Source organism: Mesoplodon bidens (assembly GCF_964165515.1).
Source record: "Mesoplodon bidens genome assembly, chromosome: 1".
Lineage (NCBI taxonomy): Eukaryota > Metazoa > Chordata > Mammalia > Artiodactyla > Ziphiidae > Mesoplodon > Mesoplodon bidens.
In genome coordinates this window covers 20,719,729-20,742,083 of record NC_138176.1, presented here as the reverse complement: position 1 = coordinate 20,742,083, position 22,355 = coordinate 20,719,729, and the positions used below count along the sequence as shown (strand labels likewise).

The following is a 22,355-nucleotide window of genomic DNA, read 5'->3' as shown; positions in this document are numbered from 1 at the left end:
CCCATTATCAATGCAGAATGCCCTTGGGCTGTAAAGACCAGGGCTTATAAGGAGATGGTAGGTCAGGCCTAGAGAGATGAAACTACATTAGCTGTGACCCTACAGACGGATCAGTTATTGGTTTAGAGAGCAGGAAACCAGCGCAACTTATGCTAAAATTGAGGGCTTTGGTGGCAACTAATGTTCACCTAGGTCACATTTCTGTACAGCAGGAATCTTATGATTCATTCATTCATTCATTCCACAAATATGTATTGAGCATGTACTATGTGCAATTGCTTTTTTTTCTGAAAACTCCATGGGTTGATTTATGATGGGAGTGGAGTGATGTACTTGTTTTTGGTGGAGTTATGTAAAGAGCATTATTAAATCAGGCTTCTGTTTCCTCTGCATCCTAAATTATGTTCCTCAGAGTCAACTTTTTTCCCAGTTTTAAATATTATCTTTGCCCATAGGTAAATGCCAGAAATAGACTTTTGAGGATACTGTTGTGGCTTTCAGAGTCCCATACCTCCCAGGGACTGGGTAACCTGTGGAGGGAACCCAGGAAAAGCCTCTGGACCTTGGGAAGTTAGAGAAGCTGAATTGAGCCATTCCTGGTTTGGGAGGTGGGGGTGGGGGGGAGCTCTATCAGATCCAAGGCAGAACAACAGCTGCTCACCTACCTGCCCTCTCTGACCAAAACACTGTCCCACTGATGCACCTAGAAACGGGGGTTTTCATCTGAGGATGGCTGGCAGAAGTCTGGGGGTAGAGCTGAAAGAAATGAAGAGGGTGCCAGCATGCGGCGGCAGCAGCAACTAATTGCATTGTATAATGTCAACACTGGCAACTATTTATCGAGCACTGACTATACTTGGTAAAGAATGGGGCTAAACATGCGTTATCTCCTCCAATCTTCACAACAACCCCATGGCATATGCACTTCTATTACCCCCATTTTACAGAGGGGGTAACCGAGGAACAGGGAGCTGGGTAACTTGCCCAAAGGTCACAAGGGTTAATAATGGCAGAGCTGAGTTTTGAACCTAGGCCTCTGATTCGACTGAGCCTACAGTTTTAACCATATATAGGTGTATGCATTTTCCAGCCAAGGAATGAAGTCCAGAGAGGTGAAATGACTTGCTCAAGGTCACCCAATAATCTGAAGCAGAGCGGGTGTTTGTAACACCCTGTTGATTGTCCAGGGTCTTTCTGCACACACTCTGCTTAGAAAAGGTTTAGAAGTGAAGCTGGAGACAGAAGAGCCAACCAGAGAGATTCTGTTTTTGTTTTTCAGAGTTGTTCAACTCTGCTGGCCCTAACTCAAGTTTAGGCTCCTAGGAAACACTGCCCCCCTCCTACTGCCTTTCCCAAGTCTGTCCTCTGGACATATTAGAGGACTTGGGGCTGTTGCTATGGTACTAGGGCCAACAGCAGGTTCACCAAAAGCTGGGTCTTTTGCCTTTTTAAAAAAAGCCTGGCCCTGCAGCAATGAATTGGCCACAAAGATTTGCATCAGTCATTGTGGCTTGTTCTGTTTTAGATCCCCCTGCCTCCCTACCCCACCCCCTCTTCCCTACCACCACCACTTTCTATAAATACAGTTGGATAAATATTGATTTAAACTGGGTTTCTGGAGGAGAAGCCCATGGTTGCCCTGCCCTGGTCTTCACTTAGATACCACCAGTATGCCAGGCCTGACACACCTAACCCCTGATAGTGCTGGCTTCCAAATGACCCGTTTAGGGGAGGTGACTTGTGGTTTTTGAGTTAAAAAAGAGAGAGAAAGAAAATGAAGTATAAAAAGCAATAACCCAGCAAAAAATGGGAATCTTCCTGCAGAATGAATAAAGGCATATTCAGCAGGAAGAAATGGGGGAAGGTTTATGGTAGCCTGGCCTTCTGAACCAGTTCTCTTCCCTTTTCCATTCTGCCTTCCACTCCCTTTTGGGTTTTGTTCTAAAGGAGGCAGGTGGTAAGACGGAGCATCAGGGCCAGAAGGAGCCCCAGAGGTCACAGAGCAGCCATCATCCTCACTATATAGACGGGGAGGCCGAGGCCCAGAGAGGGACAGTGGCTTACCCAAGATGACACAGGAGAGGCAGAACCAGGTTCTTCTGGGCTGTGTTCCCTGCCGCCTGAGAATGGGTCCCAGGCAGAGCCCCAAACCGGGCTTTTGTTCTACAAGTCAGGTGCTCATAAAGTCAGCAATTCTCAACCCTGGTTTAGTGATCACAGGGTGTGTCCGGTTATTGCAAAGGTCATTGCAACATTCTCAATAGTCTCTCAAAATTGAGCTAATTTGAATTCACCATTTAGAAGAAATATTTTCTTTTACATTTAGGGTGGGGGGAGTGGGTGGAGCCCGAAGGCGATGACAGTGAGAGGATGGCTACCCAGCCTTAACCGAGGAGGAGGAATTCAAGTCTTCCCAGAGGGGCCTCCTTCTGGGGGTGGAGGGTGGAGCTCTGGCTCACACTGGAGAGAAGCTTCAATTCCGCAGGGAGAGACACCTGCTCTCTGGCTCTTCTGCTAAACTAAAGGGAAGTAATTTTCTCGATACTGTTGTCCCTGAGTGGCCTGGCTGGAGGTGTTAAAACTGTCAGCAGCTGACTTGATCTCTCCGGCCAAAACCAGTGGGCATTTGCCACCATCCTCCCCAGCTGGAGGTTCCTTCTTTGCTTCCTCATCTTGGCAGAATGCTGTACAGGGCCCCTTGCTTGTGAAATATTTTGAAAGTTCAGGTGACCCTTGTTTTGAGCAATACATCTCCAGGAAATATATGTAAATAGGATCTCTTTTTTAAAAATTTAGGTTAGAGAACCTTTCTTTAAAAGGCCCTGTGGCAAATAATTTTATCAAATGTGGAATTATATTGCATGCCAGGAATTCTCCCTAAATGTGTTCTGTGAGTTTGTTCATTCATCTATCCATCAAACTGGTATTTAAGGGGTACACACTGCTTTATGTCAGGCTCTGTGCTAGGACCTGGAAGTACAGTTTCCTGCCATCATGGAGTTATACTCTATTGCAGTGCCAGGTTTTAGAAATTCATTTGTCTTAAAGTAAACCCCAACAATGTGGGACTGCATCTGACTTGGGCTTTGTGTCTTTGGTTCTAGCCATCATTACAGATAGAACGAAAATGTATGCCGGGCTTCCAAAAAAAGGAATAGTCCCTCCCCTCCCTGCATGCACCCTGCCACCCCCCAGCCTGGTGTTTAAAATCCTTTGTGTTTTGTGTTTATCCTTGTAATATTTACAGATCTGACTCTTTTTTTTTTTTTTTTTTTAAAGCTGCCTGAGCTTAGGAAATCAAGTACTGTGTAAGCAACCTTGTAAATAAGCACATTCCACTCCTAGTTCTTTACAGACGGGGGCACTCTGCACTTGGAGGATTGTCCATAGCAGTGCTCCTACCAAGCCTGCTCTCCCATACAACATGCCCTTGGCCTCATACCTCTAATATCCAACTCCAGTGTCTGCCAAGGAAATTTAAACACAGCAAAATTAGAAAGATAAACACAGTGTCCTGAGGGAGAGAAAGATTGGGAAGTTTAAAGCTAATAAAAGGGGATTTGGATTACCTGCTATTGGAGATATTTTACTCCATGTCTTTATTGCCATTAGCAAGGATACTTGAATAAAGATGATTCAGGACTATTTTAATACTGTTGTATTAAAATGGAGGGCGTGCCCAGGGCTGCTCTGTTTTTGGCCATGGGTGGCAAGTGTAAGCGCATGTGGCCTTTGTTTTTATTTCTACAGGGGCCCAGAACTTCCTAATGATGTCCCTGTGTTATCTCTCTCTTACCTCCACCACACCTGACCATCTCTACCATATTTCTTGACTCCCAAGACTCCGAGTACCTTGCATGCAACTTTCTTTCCTTTTTTCCACCAGCTGTAAAATTTCTAACACCTGTGAGGAGCCACGCACTGTGCTTGTTGCTTCCAAAGTGCAGTATGTATGGTCTCCAGTTCCAGTTCTATATTCCAGTGCAAGTGACAGACAAATAGAGAACAGTAAATAATACTTGCCTGTGTCCTGCGAGTCTGATAGCCTGTCCCCAAGGAGGCTGCTGACAAATACAATGTTGTCTCTGTTTTCCAAAGGCATAGTGATAATGGTGCCCTTTTACTGAGCAGTTACTATGTGCCAGCACAATGCTAAGTGCTTTATATTAAACCCTAACAATCATCCAACAGGAGGGTGCTGTCATTATCCTCATTTTATAGATGAGGAAAGCCAAAGCCTTAGCCTTAGCAAGGCTAACTAACTTTCCCAAGGCCACCTGCTAACAAAGAGTGAAGCTGAGACTCAAAACCAGGTTTTTCTTTCTTCCTAGGAGACTTCAGGACTCTGAGAGAAGTGTCAGAGAGCAAGAGGCAAGAAATGGAATCTGGAATGTTCGAGGTTCAGGCTGAGGGTCCCCTTGGGAATGCCTCCCTGGAGCGACTTCCTTTACTTCCCACTCATCCTAGGGCAGAGAGAGGGCAGCCAAAACCTTCTGGGACTCTTTAGGCATTGACACTGAAGCCAGATAGGGACCTTTTTTCTGGAAGGCAATGGTCTAGGGTGTTGCCACTTGCCCTTGCAGTGCCACCTTGCCCAGCACCCCCTGGGGAACTCACCCAACCAGTAGGGCTCCTGATACTCTGGATGCTACAATGTCAAGGGTGTGAATCCACACCCTGTCAGGCTCTACTAGGTTTCCAGAAGGCACTTGAGCTTGTAGGGCAACTGGTCTGGCCCGTGCTTGGCAAGTGTGAGCCGCACAGATGAGCTTGAGGTCCCGGCTGCCACCTTGCCAGTGTGGGCCAGCTGGTTCTGGTCAAACGGCGTAGATCCAACCTCTTCCTCTCCTCCATCGAGATCTAGGAAACAAGAGTGATCTTAAATATAACTGGGTTCATGTCATTTATTTGGTTAAAGCCCTTCAATAGTTTCCTTCCTATCCCAGTTAGAATAAAATCCATATTCCCTGCATGGCTGTCACCCTTACTGTTTAACCTGAGTGTGGTCTGAAGATGGGTAGCCCTGGTGTCTCCTGGGACCTTGTCAGAAATGGGACTCCCAGGTCCCACCCCAGAGCTGCTGAATCCAAATCTCCATTTTAGCACGATTCGCAGGTGATCTGTGCGCTCATTGAAGTTTGAGAAGCTGGCCTAGACAGCCCCTGTGATTGCCCCAATCCCTCTACCCACCTAAAGCTACCCCCCCATCTCATTTATTTTTTATCCCTTATCCTACTTATCACGGTTTACAATGATTTTACTTGCTTATCATCTGTCTATCAGGCTAGAATACAAGCACCGTGAGGACAAAGACCACAAGCAGTTTTGTTCATTGTTCTCTTTAGCATCTAAGTTAGTGCCCAGCATGTAATGGAGGATTAAGGAATATTCGTTGAACGAATGATGAGTTCTCTGCCTTTAACCTTCTGACCTAGTGTTTATCAACAAGGGAGCTATTGATGAGACAGTTCTTCTTGAGCAGATTCATCTGGAATACTGCAGGGTTTAACATCCTTGGTTCGTGCTCACTAAATGCCAGTAGAACTCCCCAGTCATGGTGACACTCAAGAAAGACACTCCTGGGCTTCCCTGGTGGCGCAGTGGTTGAGAGTCCGCCTGCCGATGCAGGGGACACGGGTTCGTGCCCCGGTCCGGGAAGATCCCACATGCCGCGGAGCGGCTGGGCCCGTGAGCCATGGCCGCTGAGCCTGCGCATCCGGAGCCTGTGCTCCACAACGGGAGAGGCCACAACAGTGAGAGGCCTGCGTACCGCAAAAAAAAAAAAAAAAAAAAAGAAAGAAAGAAAGACACTCCTACACATTTCTGAAGTCTTCTAGGTGGATGGTATTACGCCTGGGTGAGACCATTGCCCTAACCAATTCTGTCTGACCTTGTCTGACAGAACATACCCTGACGTATGCCGTGGGGTCCAAGAGTTGGGAGATCTAGGTTTGAATCCGTTCGCTACCTATGTGACCTTGGGCAAATCACTTAACCTTTTGGGGCCTCATCTGGGAAACAGGAATCTCAGAGGTGTGTCGAGGATTAAATGAACTGACTATACAAGGGGCACCACGCACATAGTTGGCTCTCATGATGTAGCAGCTAGGAGGCAAGTGGAGGCATGTTGTTCTAGGATCTCTGGAGAATCCCAGAATCCTAGAATCAGAATGCTGGAAATAGAAGTGATGGTGAGATCACAGACATCTTTGGCCAGGCAAAGGCCTGGTGTTTGATTCTAAATAGTGCACCTGAAGCTGAGAACTCAGCCACGAGGCAGCAAGGCTGGGTGTGTGATTTAGTGTCCGGGGCCTGGCTGGCCCTAAGAGTGACCTCCACAAGTGTCTGCCGCCTGGAAGGGAGTGGTGATGCCAAGGGGTGGTGAGGCAGGGCAACTGTAGGCAGGCTCCTGGCAGGGGAGGGGGGGTTACCCAGGGTTGTGTCAAGAATGTGGGGCATCCTCTTAGCAGCAGGGGAAGGCCTCTGGTAATATATTTTGTTAAGGCTTTAAAATCAAGTTGCATTTAACTTTGAAAGAATAGGTCATTGCATCCAAAACCTGATAAGTGCAACAAAAAATGACAGTACATTCTTGCTTTTGAATATAGATGGCAAACATTCTAAACAAAATATTAACCCATGGAATGAGCAGTTTTAAAGAACAACATACAATGGCTGACCAGGATATATGCCAGAGATGGCAGAAAGTCACAAAATCTATCAGTATAAACGATTATAACCACAAATTAAAGGAGAATAATACATGACTACAGCAACACATGATGAAATGTCATTTGAGAAAAAGTATTCGGGAGGCATTCCTAATGAAGGAAGCTACTCCCATACAACAGAGATCATTTACCTGTGCTGGTCTTTTAATTAAAGTGATGTAGCGAGGTTGGGCCCATGGCTTGTGGTCATCACCAGCAGAGGAGTTGATTCTTCCCTTTCCTTAGGGAAGAATGAACCTTGAACAGAAGATGAAACAGAACAGGCTTTGGATCCCTTTGGAATGTAACTTGATCTAGATATTTAAAGGAGAGGGTCTCCATAAATTTAAAAGACCAGAACATGTATTCCACTTTATTTATCTATTTATTTTTTATTTATTTTATTTTATTTTTTATAAATTTATTTATTTATTTGTTTGTTTTTGTTTTTTGTTTTTTGGCTGTGTTGGGTGTTCGTTGCTGTGCGCAGGCTTTCCCTAGTTGCGGCTAGCCGGGATACTCTTTGTTGCAGTGTGCGGGATTCTCATTGTTGTGGCTTCTCTTGTTGCAGAGCACGGGCTCTAGGTGCGCGGGCTTCAGTAGTTGTGGCACGTGGGCTCAGTAGTTGTGGCACATGGGCTTAGTTGCTCCATGGCATGTGGGATCTTCCCGGGCCAGGGATCGAACCCGTGTTCCCTGCATTGGCAGGCAGATTCTTAACCACTGCACCACCAGGGAAACCCCATATTTACCTATTTATTTTTAAAACCACAAATCAACTAGAAAAAGAATTATGGAGATGGGTAGAGAGCACAGGATGAGAGTCTGTAAGACTGAGTCCTAACCCTTGCTCCATCAGTTTGATAGATAACTGTGTGACCTTGGTAAGTTACCATACCTCTCTGAGCCTCAGTATTTTCATCTGAAAAATGGAGGCTGGATTGAGGAATAAGCTTAACGATACAAACTTCTATGAAACAAACCATGAAATGTTATTTGGGGGAACATTCACTTGGCATGGCCCTAGCAAGATCCTCCTGCATACTTTATCAGTTGCACCCCCAAGTGGGGTGCTCTGGGGTAAGCAAGAGTCTTACATGTGCATATTAATTGAGTCCTGCAATGCAGATTTCTTCTTGGATCCAAGTTAATGCAAAAAAGAAGGAAGAGGACATTCGAGAGATTAACACATCCCTTATAATCACCGAAATAGGCTGCTGTTATAAGGGCCATTTAATAAAATGTAAGAAGCCCTTTTCTAAGAGGGAAGAGATAGGCCAGATGGAAGTCAAGTGCAGCTGTTTGAGCCTCTGCCAGTGGCCTGATCTCACCAGAAAACCAAAGTTAAAAAACAACAAACTTCCAGATTCAGCGATCTCAGATTAACACTGCCTCCCCCTGCTGTTTCCTCCACCCTCATGTCCTTTCTTTCCCTTTATCCCCAGCTCAGGCACCTGGGTCGAGGTGCTTTTCCGTGTGGTTGGGATGTCAGCCGGCAGCCCTGGAGACTGGAGCCCTGGGAGGCGGCAGCTACCTCTTGGGTTTAGCATTACGTCATCCCTTCTAGACCCAAATTTATCTCGGCTGCACACAGACCCGCAGCTCTGAGCTGCTGCTGACTCGAGGAGAGCTTACGCATGAAGTTAGGCAAGGCTGACTCACTGGGCAGAAGAAAAGGTTTTCTGCTGCTCTTCACGTTTCTGGGCTCCGAGGGGAGAGGCGAGGAGGAGGCTGCGGTTGTCATTTTGGGGTGGGGGATGGAAAGATGTATAACTGTTAACAGTTCTTACTTAGGAGCTCAGGACTTACCCTCCCCGGTTCCCACCCTTAAAGATGATTGCGGAAAACAGTGCCCTGCACAGTATACACTTTGCAGTTTCAGGGAAGTTCTCTTAAGCACCAGGTGTCACTAAGACAGTGACTTCGGACTTGCAACCTTAACCTCGTGGCCCCTTCCCCTCTATTCATCTTTCCTGTCTGCAGAAACGATATAACACAGACCAGCCTCCTGCATTGTTCATGGATCTGCAGTAAATCATTTGAAAATTTACGTTGAGTAAACGGTGCAGGGAGAGGACCCCTAGGAATGGAGAGCTTTGCCGTGTTCTTCCAGAAGGCAGACTGTCCCCATCCAGGCTGTTTGTTACAGGGCTGGGGGACTCTGGAGGACTTTTTCCGTCTTCAAAAGAGACTCCCCTGAGTGAGATACTTTAGGGGGAGGACAGAAGAACCAGAAACTATGGGTAAGATTCCAGGTTCTTTTGTCAGTAGACTTCGGAAGCCTTGCTTTTCCTCAGTTTCCCTATTTGTAGTGCAGATTGGATTCATCTGCCAATGAAAGGCCATGGCTGCCTCTGGGCTTCCGCAGGCTGGGCTGGTGCTGAGGGATGGTTTGTGGGTAGCATCACTCTCCCAAGGCTAGAGCCCCAGGCTTTGTGCTGTAGGAGGCCCTTGTGGCCAATGTCCATGCAAGAACTCTGGGAGTCAGCCAGAGCAGGTCATTTGCTGTTAGAAGAGGCTGGATATTTCTGTACAGAAACCAGTTCTTAACACTGCCCACCATCACCATCACCTTTTCTCTTCTTCAACATATGCAGGTGGCTTTTTGGTGATTCTCGCACTACTTTCCATCTCATCTCCCTCTTGGCCATGGCTTTAAGAGAAGGGTTGGTTAATTCATCTGGAGGTCAACTGTGAAAGGCCAGGCATGTGCTCCAAGCATCCTGCTTTCTCTAAATAGCCTGCTAGGGCTTATGATGTATGGATTTAAACCCATCTTGAACACATGTGTATTTTCAGTTTGTACTTTTTTCCTTGACTGCATGTCACATGATTTACCTCCCATTGGGTAAAATTTTATTTGTTATAAAGCTACCTCTTTTAAGTTCCTGGGGTAGCCCTTGGCAATTTGTGATCTGAAGTGTTAGAAATTTTCAACTTTACAGACTTCCGGGTAAGATGGCGGAAGAGTAAGACGCGGAGATCACCTTCCTCCCCACGGATACACCAGAAATACAGCTACACGTGGAACAACTCCTACAGAACACCTACTGAATGCTGGCAGAAGACCCCAGACCTCCCAAAAGGCAAGAAACTCCCCACATACCTGGGTAGGGCAAAGCGGAGAGATTCCCGCACAGAGGATCGGTGCCGAGCGGCACTCACCAGCCCGAGAGGCTTGTCTGCTCGCCCGCCAGGGCGGGCGGCGCTGGAAGCTGAGGCTCGGGCTTCGGTCAGAGCGCAGGGAAAGGACTGGGGCTGGCGGCGAGAACTCAGCCTGAAGGGGGCTAATGTGCCACAGCTAGCCGGCAGGGAGTCCGGGAAAACTCTGGAGCTGCCGGAGAGGCAAGAGACTTTTTCTTCCCTCTTGGTTTCCTGGTGCGCGAGGAGAGGGGATTAAGAGCGCTGCTTAAAGTGGCTCCACAGACGGGCGCGAGTCACGACTGAAAGCGCGGAGCCCAGTGACGGGCGTGGGACGCTGGGGCTGCTGCTGCCGCCGCCAAGAAGCCTGTGTGCGAGCGCAGGTCACTGTCCACACCGCCCTTCCGGGAGCCTGTGCAGCCCGCCACTGCCGGGGTCCCGGGATCCAGGGGCGGCTTCCCTGGGAGAACGCACGGCGCGCCTCGGGCTGGTGCAACGTCACGCTGACCTCTGCCACTGCAGGCTCGCCCCGCACTCCGTGCCCCTCCCTCCCGCCCGGCCTGAGTGAGCCAGAGTCCCCGAAGAGGCTGCTCCTTTAACCCTGTCCTGTCTGAGCGAAGAACAGACGCCCTCCGGCGTCCCACACGCAGAGGTGGGGCCAAATCCAAAGCTGAGACCCAGGAGCTGTGAGAACAAAGAAGAGAAAGGGAAACCTCTCCCAGCAGCCTCAGAAGCAGCGGATTAAAGCTCCACAATCAACTTGATGTACCCTGCATCTGTGGAATACATGAATAGACAACAAATCATCCCAAATTGAGGAGCCAGGAGTCAGTGCTGTGCCTCTGAGGTGGGAGAGCCAACTTCAGGACACTGGTCCACAAGAGACCTCCCAGCTCCACATAATATCAAACGGCGAAAATCTTCCAGAGATCTCCATCTCAACACCAGCACCCAGCTTCACTCAACGACCAGCAAGCTACAGTGCTGGACACCCTATGCCAAACAACTAGCAAGACAGGAACACAACGCCACCCATTAGCAGAGAGGTGGCCTAAAATCATAAAAAGTCCGCAGACACCCCAAAACACACCACCAGACGTGGACCTGCACACCAGAAAGACAAGATCCAGCCTCATTCACCAGAACACAGGCACTACTACCTTCCACCAGGAAGCCTACACAACCCACTAAACCAACCTTAGCCACTGGGGACAGACACCAAAAACAACGGGAACTACGAACCTGCAGCCTGCAAAAAGGAGACCCCAAACACAGTAACATAAGCAAAATGAGAAGACAGAAAAACACACAGCAGGAGAAGGAACAAGATAAAAGCCCACCAGATCTAACAAATGAAGAGGTAGTAGGCAGTCTACCTGAAAAAAGAATTCAGAATAATGATGGTAAAGATGATCCAAGATTCTATTTCCCAGATCCAAAATCTTGGAAATAGAATAGACAAAATGCAAGAAACAGTTAACAAGGACCTAGAAGAACTAAAGATGAATCAAGCATCGATTAAAAACACCATACATGAAATAAAAAATACTCTAGATGGGATCAATAGCAGAATAACTGAGGCAGAAGAACGGATAAGTGAGGTGGAAGATAAAATAGTGGAAATAACTGCTGCAGAGCAAAATAAAGAAAAAAGAATGAAAAGAACAGAGGACAGTCTCAGAGACCTCTGGGACAACATTAAACGCACCAACATTCAAATTATAGGGGTTCCAGAAGAAGAAGAGAAAAAGAAAGGGACTGAGAAAATATTTGAAGAGATTATAGTTGAAAACTTCCCTAATATGGGAAAGGAAATAGTTAATCAAGTCCAGGAAGCACAGAGAGTCCCATACAGAATAAATCCAAGGAGAAATACGCCAAGACACATATTAATCAAACTGTCAAAAATTAAACACAAAGAAATCATATTAAAAGCAGCAAGGCAAAAACAACAAATAACACACAAGGGAATCCCCATCAGGATAACAGCTGATCTCTCAGCAGAAACTCTACAAGCCAGAAGGGAGTGGCAGGACATAATTAAAGTGATGAAGGAGAAAAACCTGCAACCAAGATTACTCTACCCAGCAAGGATCTCATTCAGATTTGATGGAGAAATTAAAACGTTTACAGACAAGCAAAAGCTGAGAGAGTTCAGCACCACCAAACCAGCTTTACAACAAATGCTAAAGGAACTTCTCTAGGCAAGAAACACAACAGAAGGAAAAGACCTACAATAACGAACCCAAAACAATTAAGAAAATGGGAATAGGAACATACATATCGATAATTACCTTAAATGTAAATGGACGAAATGCTCCCACCAAAAGACACAGATTGGCTGAATGGATACAAAAACAAGACCCATATATATGCTGTCTACAAGAGACCCACTTCAGACCTAGAGACACATACAGACTGAAAGTAAGGGGATGGAAAAAGATATTCCATGCAAATGGAAACCAAAAGAAAGCTGGAGTAGCAATTCTCATATCAGACAAAATAGACTTTAAAATAAAGACTACTAGAAGAGACAAAGAAGGACACTACATAATGATCAAGGGATCGATCCAAGAAGAAGATATAACAATTGTAAATATTTATGCACCCAACATAGGAGCACCTCAATACATAAGGCAAATACTAACAGCCATAAAAGGAGAAATCGACAGTAACACACTCATAGTGGGGGACTTTAACACCCCACTTTCACCAATGGACAGATCATCCAAAATGAAAATAAATAAGGAAACTCAAGCTTTAAGTGATACATTAAACAAGATGGACTTAATTGATATTTATAGGACATTCCATCCAAAAACAACAGAATACACATTTTTCTCAAGTGCTCATGGAACATTCTCCAGGATAGATCATATCTTGGGTCACAGATCAAGCCTTGGTAAATTTAAGAAAATTGAAATTGTATCAAGTGTCTTTTCTGACCACAATGCTATGAGACTAGATATCAATTACAGGAAAAGAGCTGTAAAAAATACAAACACATGGAGGCTAAACAATACACTACTTAATAACGAAGTGATAACTGAAGAAATCAAAGAGGAAATTAAAAAATACCTAGAAACAAATGACAATGGAGACACGACGGCCCAAAACCTATGGGATGCAGCAAAAGCAGTTCTAAGAGGGAAGTTTATAGCAATACAATCCCACCTTAAGAAACAGAATAAACAACCTAACCTTGCACCTAAAGCAATTAGAGAAAGAAGAACAAAAACATCCCAAAGTTAGCAGAAGGAAAGAAATCATAAAAATCAGATCAGAAATAAATGAAAAAGAAATGAAGGAAACGATAGCAAAGATCAATAAAACTAAAAGCTGGTTCTTTGAGAAGATAAACAAAATTGATAAACCATTAGCCAGACTCATCAAGAAAAGAAGGGAGAAGACTCAAATCAATAGAATTAGAAATGAAAAAGGAGAAGGAACAACTGACACTGCAGAAATACAAAAGATCATGAGAGATTACTACAAGCAACTCTATGCCCATAAAATGGACAACCTGGAAGAGATGGACAAATTCTTAGAAATGCACAACCTGCCAAGACTGACTCAGGAAGAAATAGAAAATATGAATAGACCAATCACAAGCACTGAAATTGAAACTGTGATTAAAAATCTTCCATCAAACAAAAGCCCAGGACCAGATGGCTTCACAGGCGAATTCTATCAAACATTTAGAGAAGAGCTAACACCCATCCTTCTCAAACTCTTCCAAACAATATCAGAGGAAGGAACACTCCCAAACTCATTCTACGAGACCACCATCACCTTGATACCAAAACCAGGCAAGGATGTCACAAAGAAAGAAAACTACAGGCCAATATCACTGATGAACATAGATGCAAAAATCCTCAACAAAATACTAGCAAACAGAATCCAACAGCACATTAAAAGGATCATACACCATGATCAAGTGGGGTTTATTCCAGGAATGCAAGGATTCTTCAATATACGCAAATCAATCAACGTGATACACCATATTAACAAGTTGAAGGAGAAAAACCATATGATCATCTCAATAGATGCAGAGAAAGCTTTTGACAAAATTCAACACCCATTTATGATAAAAACCCTGCAGAAAGTAGGCATAGAGGGAACTTTCCTCAACATCATAAAGGACATATATGACAAACCCACAGCCAACATTGTCCTCAATGGAGAAAAACTGAAACCATTTCCACTAAGATCAGGAACAAGACAAGGCTGCCCACTCTCACCACTCTTATTCAATATAGTTTTGGAAGTTTTAGCCACAGCAATCAGAGAAGAAAAGGAAATAAAAGGAATCCAAATTGGAAAAGAAGAAGTAAAGCTGTCACTGTTTGCAGATGACATGATCCTATACATAGAGAATCCTAAAGATGCTACCAGAAAACTACTAGAGCTAATCAATGAATTTGGTAAAGTAGCAGGATACAAAATTAATGTACAGAAATCTCTGGCATTCCTGTACACTAGTGATGAAAAATCTGAAAATGAAATGAAGAAAACACTCCCATTTACCATTGCAACAAAAAGAATAAAATATCTAGGAATAAACCTACCTAAGGAGACAAAAGACCTGTATGCAGAAAATTATAAGACACTGATGAAAGAAATTAAAGATGACACAAATAGATGGAGAGATATACCATGCTCCTGGATTGGAAGAATCAATATTGTGAAAATGACTGTACTACCCAAAGCAATCTACAGATTCAGTGCAATCCCTATCAAACTACCACTGGCATTTTTCACAGAACTAGAACAAAAAATTTCAAAATTTGTTTGGAAAAACAAAAGACCCCGAATAGCCAAAGCAATCTTGAGAACGAAAAACGGAGCTGGAGGAATCAGGCTCCCTGACTTCAGACTATACTACAAAGCTACAGTAATCAAGACAGTGTGGTACTGGCATAAAAACAGAAAGATAGATCAGTGGATCAGGATAGAAAGCCCAGAGATAAACCCACGCACATATGGCCAACTTATCTTTGATAAAGGAGGCAGGAATGTACAGTGGAGAAAGGACAGCCTCTTCAATAAGTGGTGCTGGGAAAACTGGATAGGGACATGTAAAAGTTTGAGATTAGATCATTCCCTAACACCATACACAAAAATAAGCTCAAAATGGATTAAAGACTTAAATGTAAGGCCAGAAACTATCAAACTCTTAGAGGAAAACATAGGTAGAACACTCTATGACATAAATCACAGCAAGATCCTTTTGGACCCACCTCCTAGAGAAATGGAAATAAAAACAAAGATAAACAAATGGGACCTAATGAAACTTCAAAGCTTTTGCACAGCAAAGGAAACCATAAACAAGACCAAAAGACAACCCTCAGAATGGGAGAAAATATTTGCAAATGAAGCAACTGACAAAGGATTAATCTCCAAAATTTATAAACAGCTCATGCAGCTCAATAGCAAAAAAACAAACAACCCAATCCAAAAATGGGCAGAAGACTTAAATAGGCATTTCTCCAAAGAAGATATACAGACTGCCAACAAACACATGAAAGAATGCTCAACATCATTAATCATTAGAGAAATGCAAATCAAAACTACAATGAGATATCATCTCACACCAGTCAGAATGGCCATCATCAAGAAATCTAGAAACAATAAATGCTGGAGAGGGTGTGGAGAAAAGGGAACACTCTTGCACTGCTGGTGGGAATGTGAATTGGTACAGCCACTATGGAGAACAGTATGGACGTTCCTTAAAAAACTAAAAATAGAACTACCATATGACCCAGCAATCCCACTACTAGGCATATACCCTGAGAAAACCATAATTCCAAAAGAGACATGTACCAAAATGTTCATTGCAGCTCTATTCACAATAGCCCGGAGCTGGAAACAACCTAAGTGTCCATCATCGGATGAATGGATAAAGAAGATGTGGCACATATATACAATGGAATATTACTCAGCCATAAAAAGAAACGAGGGCTTCGCTGGTGGCGCAGTGGTTGAGAGTCCGCCTGCCGATGCAGGGGACACGGGTTCGTGCCCCGGTCCGGGAAGATCCCACATGCCGCGGAGCGGCTGGGCCTGTGAGCCATGGCCGCTGAACCTGCGCGTCCGGAGCCTGTGCTCCGCAATGTGAGAGGCCACAACAGTGAGAGGCCCGCGTACCGCAAAAAAAAAAAAAAAAAAAAAAAGAAACGAAACTGAGCTATTTGTAATGAGGTGGATAGACCTAGAGTCTGTCATACAGAGTGAAGTAAGTCAGAAAGAGAAAGACAAATACCGTATGCTAACACATATATACGGAATTTAAAAAAAAAAAAAAAAGTCATGAAGGCCCTAGGGGCAAAACGGGAATAAAGACACAGACCTACTAGAGCATGGACTTGAGGATATGGGGAGGGGGAAGGGTAAGCTGTGACAAAGCGAAAGAGAGGCATGGACATATATACACTACCAAATGTAAGGTAGATAGATAGTGGGAAGCAGCCGCAGAGCACAGGGAGATCAGCTCGGCGCTTTGTGACCGCCTGGAGGGGTGGGATGGGGAGGGTGGGAGGGAGGGAGATGCATGAGGGAAGGGATGTGGGAACAGATGTATATGTATGACTGATTCACTTTGTTATAAAGCAGAAACTAATTTAAAAAAATAAAGAAATTTTCAACTTTATTAGAAACTTTCAACCTTATTTTTATTTCTACCCTCAACTTACAGATGTTCTGAGTGAACAGGTATTTTCTTTTAAATAATTCCATTCTTCCCCTATCCAACATGTCCCTTGTTGAATGTGGAGGGTGCTTGTTACCAACACCCAATGGGAAAGCCCAGATCTGGAGTGACCTAGCCAACAGGTGAAAAAGCACAGTTCCTGTTTCAAAGCTTTTACAAAAAAAAAAAAAAAGCTCGGGCTTCCCTGGTGGCACAGTGGTTGAGAGCCCACCTGCTGATGCAGGGGACGCGGGTTCGTGCCCCGGTCCGGGAAGATCCCACATGCCGTGGAGCGGCTGGGCCCGTGAGCCATGGCCGCTGAGCCTGTGCGTCCGGGGCCTGTGCTCCGCAGCGGGAGAGGCCACAACAGTGAGAGGCCCACATACCGGAAAAAAAAAAAAAAAAAATCTCCTGTGGCTTGTGAACATCTCTCATTTTGGGTCTCCCTGCATTTGATGGAACATCTATTTGGTTCTTAAATGTGGTGCCAAGGGTAATATTTAATAAGGCTGGTAGAATTTTGCAGATTTTGACCTCATTGGAAATCTTGTTCACTTTGGAAAAAAAAAGGAGGGAGAGCATATTAAAATGCAGCATTAAGCCCGTGACATTTTTGAGAGTAACATTTTCATTCTGAGATGGTTATTTTCTGCAGTAGCCACTGGAATGACCACAGGAAGTTCTCCCCTCACCAAGAGCTTCCTGTTATTCTGGATGTCCACCAGCAGGTTAAAGTAATCAGGGTGGGGAAAAGTTATGGATGTTTATGCAATTCCCAGCTTGCTCCTAGAGCTTTCAACAGTTATGACCCTCTTGCCGTTCTTCGCCCTAGACCAGAGCTTCTCATTCAGGGGTGATTTTCTGCCCCAAGAGACATTTGGCAATGTCTGGAGACATTTTTGGTAGTCACACCTGAGTTGGTGGTGTGCTACTGGCATCTAGTGGGTAGAGGCCAGGGATACTGCTGAAAATCCTACAAGGCACAGGTCTCCAACCCCACCCCCAGTTAGGAATTATTCGCCGAAAATATCAATAATGCTGAGGTTGAGAAACTCTGGTCTAGACTTTGAGGACTCGGAAAGACGGTGATGGTGAGGGCAGCCATTGGCAGTCTTTTAATGTGGTCCTGCTGTCTTTAGCCTCTGCTTTCAGTTCCTGCTCTGTGGAGGAGAGCGTGAGAGGAAATGATCATCATAGCTTCCATTTATTGAGTGACATGTACTAAGTGCTGGAATTATTTAATCTTCACAATTAGCCCTACTGACTACACACTCCTTGAGAGCAAGGCCCATCTCTGTTTATCTCATTACTGTACACATTATGTCTAGTACAGTGCCTGACACATGGCAGGCCCTCAATGTTTGGATAAATGGAGTAATTATATCTGATATAGATGTGAGGAAAATGAGGCCTGAAGAGTCCACACAACTAGTGTTAAGTAGCAGAGTCAGAACTTGAACTGAGCCTCATGTGACTCCAGCACCAAACCACTGAATTATATCCCTCACTTGCAGCACCAAAGAGGTTTTCTAGCTTCTAGAATCTCGAGGTTTTCTAGCCTTTTCCCGTCCTGAGGGAGGGGAAAGGAGTTTTAAAAAATAAGATTAAAAAAAAAAACAAAAAAAACACTACCTCTCTGTGAAAATTGAGGTGGAAGAAGGGCCTGATGGGAGCCCTCTCTGGCTCTGATAGGATCAACCCTTGTTCCTGAACAGGGATTTTTGGCTTTTCAAGTATTTATTCTGCACATGGGGCAACCAAGGCACACAAGTTACAGGAGAAAGTAGTAGTAGATAGAAAATTGGAGCGTGGCACTGCGGATCAAGCATGCTCCAGCTCCTAGGCGCCCGCCAGGAGTCACTGAGAAAAGGGCTCCCAGGGAGTAGACTCACAGTTCGCTCAAATCCTTCCCTCCGCGAAGCAAAGCCCAGAGAGCTTCTTAGTCTTTGCATCTGGGAGGTACAAGTTGAGCGGGACTACATCTCCCGGCGGCCATTGCGGAATTTGGCAAGGCGCAGGCGCACTGAAGCGGCGTGCGCACTACGACTCCCGGCGTGCAGTGGGCGGGGCGGGACTACATTTCCCAGGAGGCAGAGGAAGGGGCGGGAGGGGGCGGGCCGCGGCGCTGCTCCCGCCCCTCCCCCGTGCTCGCGCGGAGAGGTAAACAAACCCCGCGCCGGCTGTCTGCTGAGCCGCGGGGGCGGCGGGGCGGCGGGGCGGCGGGGAGCGTGCCGAGCCGCGGCGGGGCTGGCCCGCCCGCCGCCGCACATGTCCCGGGGCAGTGCCGGATTGTAGCCACCTGAGGCGCCTCCTGTCGGCCGGGGAAGGGAGCGCGGAGAGCCCCCTGTCGCCGCCCGCGGTGCCCATGGAGCAGGTGCGGATGATCAACGTGCAGCGCCTGCTGGAGGCGGCCGAATTTTTGGAGCGCCGCGACCGAGGTAACGGCTGGACGCCGCCGCCTCCTCCACCGCCTGAGCCCGCGCACTCCAGCTCCGCGCAGGGAGTGCGGTGCGGCGGGTGAGGGGTGCGTGTGTGAGGAGGGTGCGTGTGTGAAGAGGGGGTGCGTTGTGAGGAGGGTGCGTGTGTGAGGAGGGGGGTGCGTGTGTGAGGGGGTGCGTGTGTGAGGGGGGTGCGTGTGTGAGGAGGGGGCTGCGTGTGTGAGGGGGTGCGTGTGTGAGGGGGTGCGTGTGTGAGGAGGGGTGCGTGTGTGGGGGCTGCGTGTGTGAGGGGGGTGCGTGTGTGAGGAGGGGTCAGTGTGTGAGGAGGGGGTGCGTGTGGGGGGTGCGTGTGAGAGAGGGTGGGCATGTGAGTGGAGGGGTGCATGAGGCAGCAGGTATGTGACGGGAGGAGTACCACTGGTGCGTGCGTGAGGGGGCACATGTGGGGGTGTGTATGTTAATGAAGGGGAGGAGACTGTCACCTGGGGGAGATGGAGAGAGGGGTCAGGCTGGACCTGGGAGCTGCCCTGAGTGGAGGTGGACCAGAGGAGAGGGAAGGAGGGTGTTGAGAGTGGAGGTGATCTGAGGACCTGGGAGGAAAGAGGATGCAAAGAACTGGAGGAAAGGGCTGGGAGCAGTGCAGGTAGAGGTGGAGGAGACAAGGCTGAGTGCAAAGAAAGGGAATGCCTGCTGAAGAGCAGGGCGGAGGAGGACAGACACTTGTGGCCAAGGGACCTCTTCGAATCTGAAGTGCGATGCGATGGAATCCCCTTAGGAATGGAGACTAAGGGAGATGTAAAGAGATTGGGGTATGAAGAGTACAGCCCCTGGAAATGGTGTTGAGAGAAAATGTCCTCCTAAGACTAGGTGATTGAATTATTTGAAGTACACAAAAACGTGGGGCTTAGAGAGACACCTTCTAGAAGGGGGATAGTTAAAGGAAAAGGGATTTTGAGGCAAGTGAAATAATTTAGGTGAATGGTAATTGGTCTCAGAAATGAAGGTGTTTGAGTCAAGAATTCTTGGAGAAAAGGATTTTGGAGAGGAGGGAGAAGCTCCTTGGTTTAGAGGAGGTGTTGGTACACCTTCCAGGGGCGAGTTGGGTCTGTATATAATGTCACAGGATTGATGACCAGGCAAGGACTGGGCATTTTATCTTCCAACCAGAAAGAGTGGAAAAAATTTACCTCTTTTTCTTCTCTTGTTTTCAGCAACCTGTTACTGCAAGGACCTGACATCTGTAGATCCATGAATTCGGGTATATTCCTCTTATCATATCTTTTTTTCTTGCCATTTCTTTAGAGTGTGAACATGGCTACGCCTCAGCATTCCCCTCCATGCCGAGCCCCCGGCTGCAGCATTCAAAGCCCCCACGGAGGTTGAGCCGGGCACAGAAACACAGCAGCGGGAGCAGCAACACCAGCACTGCCAACAGGTAGCAAGCTGGGGAGGTTTAGAAAGGGCAGCTGGAGGGAGGGAGCACATACTCAGGCAGAAGTGCTGGCCCAACTGACCTCAGTTCTCTAGTACCGAGTCTAGAGCAACACTGAACAGCCAAATGGGTGCCTTTCCCACCATCCCTCGGGATTTGGCCCTTTTAAAATAATAAAGCCTCGGAATCATAACCTACCTTTGTGTAGAAGGGAAGAAATAGAATCTGGAAAGACAACTAAAGAAGTTCTTGCCGGGGATTATTAAGTGAAGATGTCTGTGACTGAGAGCGATAGTAAGTTCAGAGACCTGGCAGCATGTGTCCATGCTTGCAGCCACATGCTAAATGCAATCTTGGGCCAGCTTTAAACTTGGATGATCCAAAAATTTTTAAAAATCAGAAATAGCTCAGGCAGGATATAAAACAGAATCAAGGGTTTTGTCAAAGGAATAAAAATATTTAGGTAGAGTAGGAAGTTAGTGGGCACAGTCTATTTTTTTTTTTGTTTAAGGATGATAAGATTGAATTGGGAGCTTTTAAAGGAAAAAAAAAATGGAAAAGAAAGAAGGTGCTTATTCTTCAATCAAAACAGAAACTTAGAAAATGCTTACTTGGCTGTACTCAGACATAGTTGACTTATATTTTTTTTGAAAATTTTTGGTAGTGTCTGGCTGTCTCTTCAGTGTTTTTGTTCTAGAGGGTCAGTGAATTCTAAAGATTCATCTCATATGAAGTTTTCAAAAGTCCAGTCTTGAAAGAAAGTCAAAATCAACAGATGCTTGCCTTTTCCATTGATAAAAGGAATTAAATGAGATCTTTTTTTCCAAAGTTTGGTCTAGAGAATGTAAGCATTCATTTTGGAGGGACACAGAGCAATCTCTGGGTAACTAAGTTTGCCTGAAGACTTTGGAGAGCTCCAGACAGGAAACTGGGTAACACCTGGGGAGGTGGACTGGGGAGGGAGCAGGAGTAGGGGCTCTAACTCATTGATGCAGCAAACCTGAGGTTCCCGTATATAACAGAGCTCAAAATGGTGGATCTTCCCACTCTGGATTACTGAGGCACATCACTAGGATTCACTCTTCTTTCTTTGACTTATCTTCAAAGCTGTGTTTCCTTTATGGCTTCTTTTCTTCATTAAGACTACTCTGTGTATTTTAAACAATTTTAAAAATTATAACAATCATTAGCCATAAGTGTAATATGCTGTATTTATGTTTATGTGTGGATCTAGAGCGTTTGTTGTGGTATGGTAGGTTTGGGATGAAAATACGTAGTATGATATGCAGCATTAAACAAAAAGTACACATAAATTTTCTTGCCCCTCACAGTTTCTCTGGTTAAGGTATCATCAATTAAAACCTGTATTCAGGAATTTATGAGTTTTCCAATCCACGTGTAGATTAAAAAAAAATTTATTTTTAACTTTGAGACATGGGAGAAATACCAGGTAGGAAACCAAACGTGGATTCTGCCATGCTGCAAGTATTTATTGTTTCCTACTTTCTAGAAATCAAGTATATGATCTCATTACATTTTTTCTCTGTCCTTTACTGTCGTCATAGTAAATTGAGGGATGAACTTCGTACTCACCAAGGTCCCGCCTTCCCCTGAAGTTCTGTGACACTGATTTATTGACAGTTTTAGAAATCAGTTACTATATTCGTTATTCAGTACACCACCCCATCATTGCAAATGTGACATTTTTACTAACAACTCAAGGATTATAGAGATATAAATAAGATGTGTATTTCTAGATTTTACCAGTTATGTTACAGGTCATTAATGTCTTTGTCATCTGTTGACTTATACTTTGCTTAGCTTGGGGTTTTGACTAAGTGATGTTTCTCTTTCATGCTAGTGTTCTTGTCAGGATTCTACTATTGTGTGTGGGACGACATTGCTAATTACTGTGTGTTTTAGCACAGCATGTCAGATAATTTGTA

At 45.5% G+C, this 22,355-nt stretch overlaps 1 protein-coding gene and 1 long non-coding RNA gene across 3 annotated transcripts in view; one reads left to right on the top strand and one right to left on the bottom strand.

Moving 5' to 3' along the window:
* Positions 1 to 22,355, top strand: part of MXI1 (MAX interactor 1, dimerization protein) — a 105,331-nt gene that overhangs the window by 5,386 nt on the left and 77,590 nt on the right. Inside the window, exons 1-2 of one of the 2 annotated variants that reach the window (XM_081243886.1) lie at positions 18,716 to 18,977; positions 20,280 to 20,412. In XM_081243886.1, the coding sequence (XP_081100012.1) occupies positions 18,905 to 18,977; positions 20,280 to 20,412 (206 nt within the window). In that variant the 5' untranslated portion in view covers positions 18,716 to 18,904. Of the gene's footprint in view, positions 1 to 18,715; positions 18,978 to 20,279; positions 20,413 to 22,355 lie in introns of those variants that run through there. The other variant, XM_081243885.1, reaches the window with a different exon arrangement.
* Positions 1 to 22,355, bottom strand: part of LOC308622452 — a 264,527-nt gene that overhangs the window by 227,457 nt on the left and 14,715 nt on the right. The window lies entirely within an intron of this gene.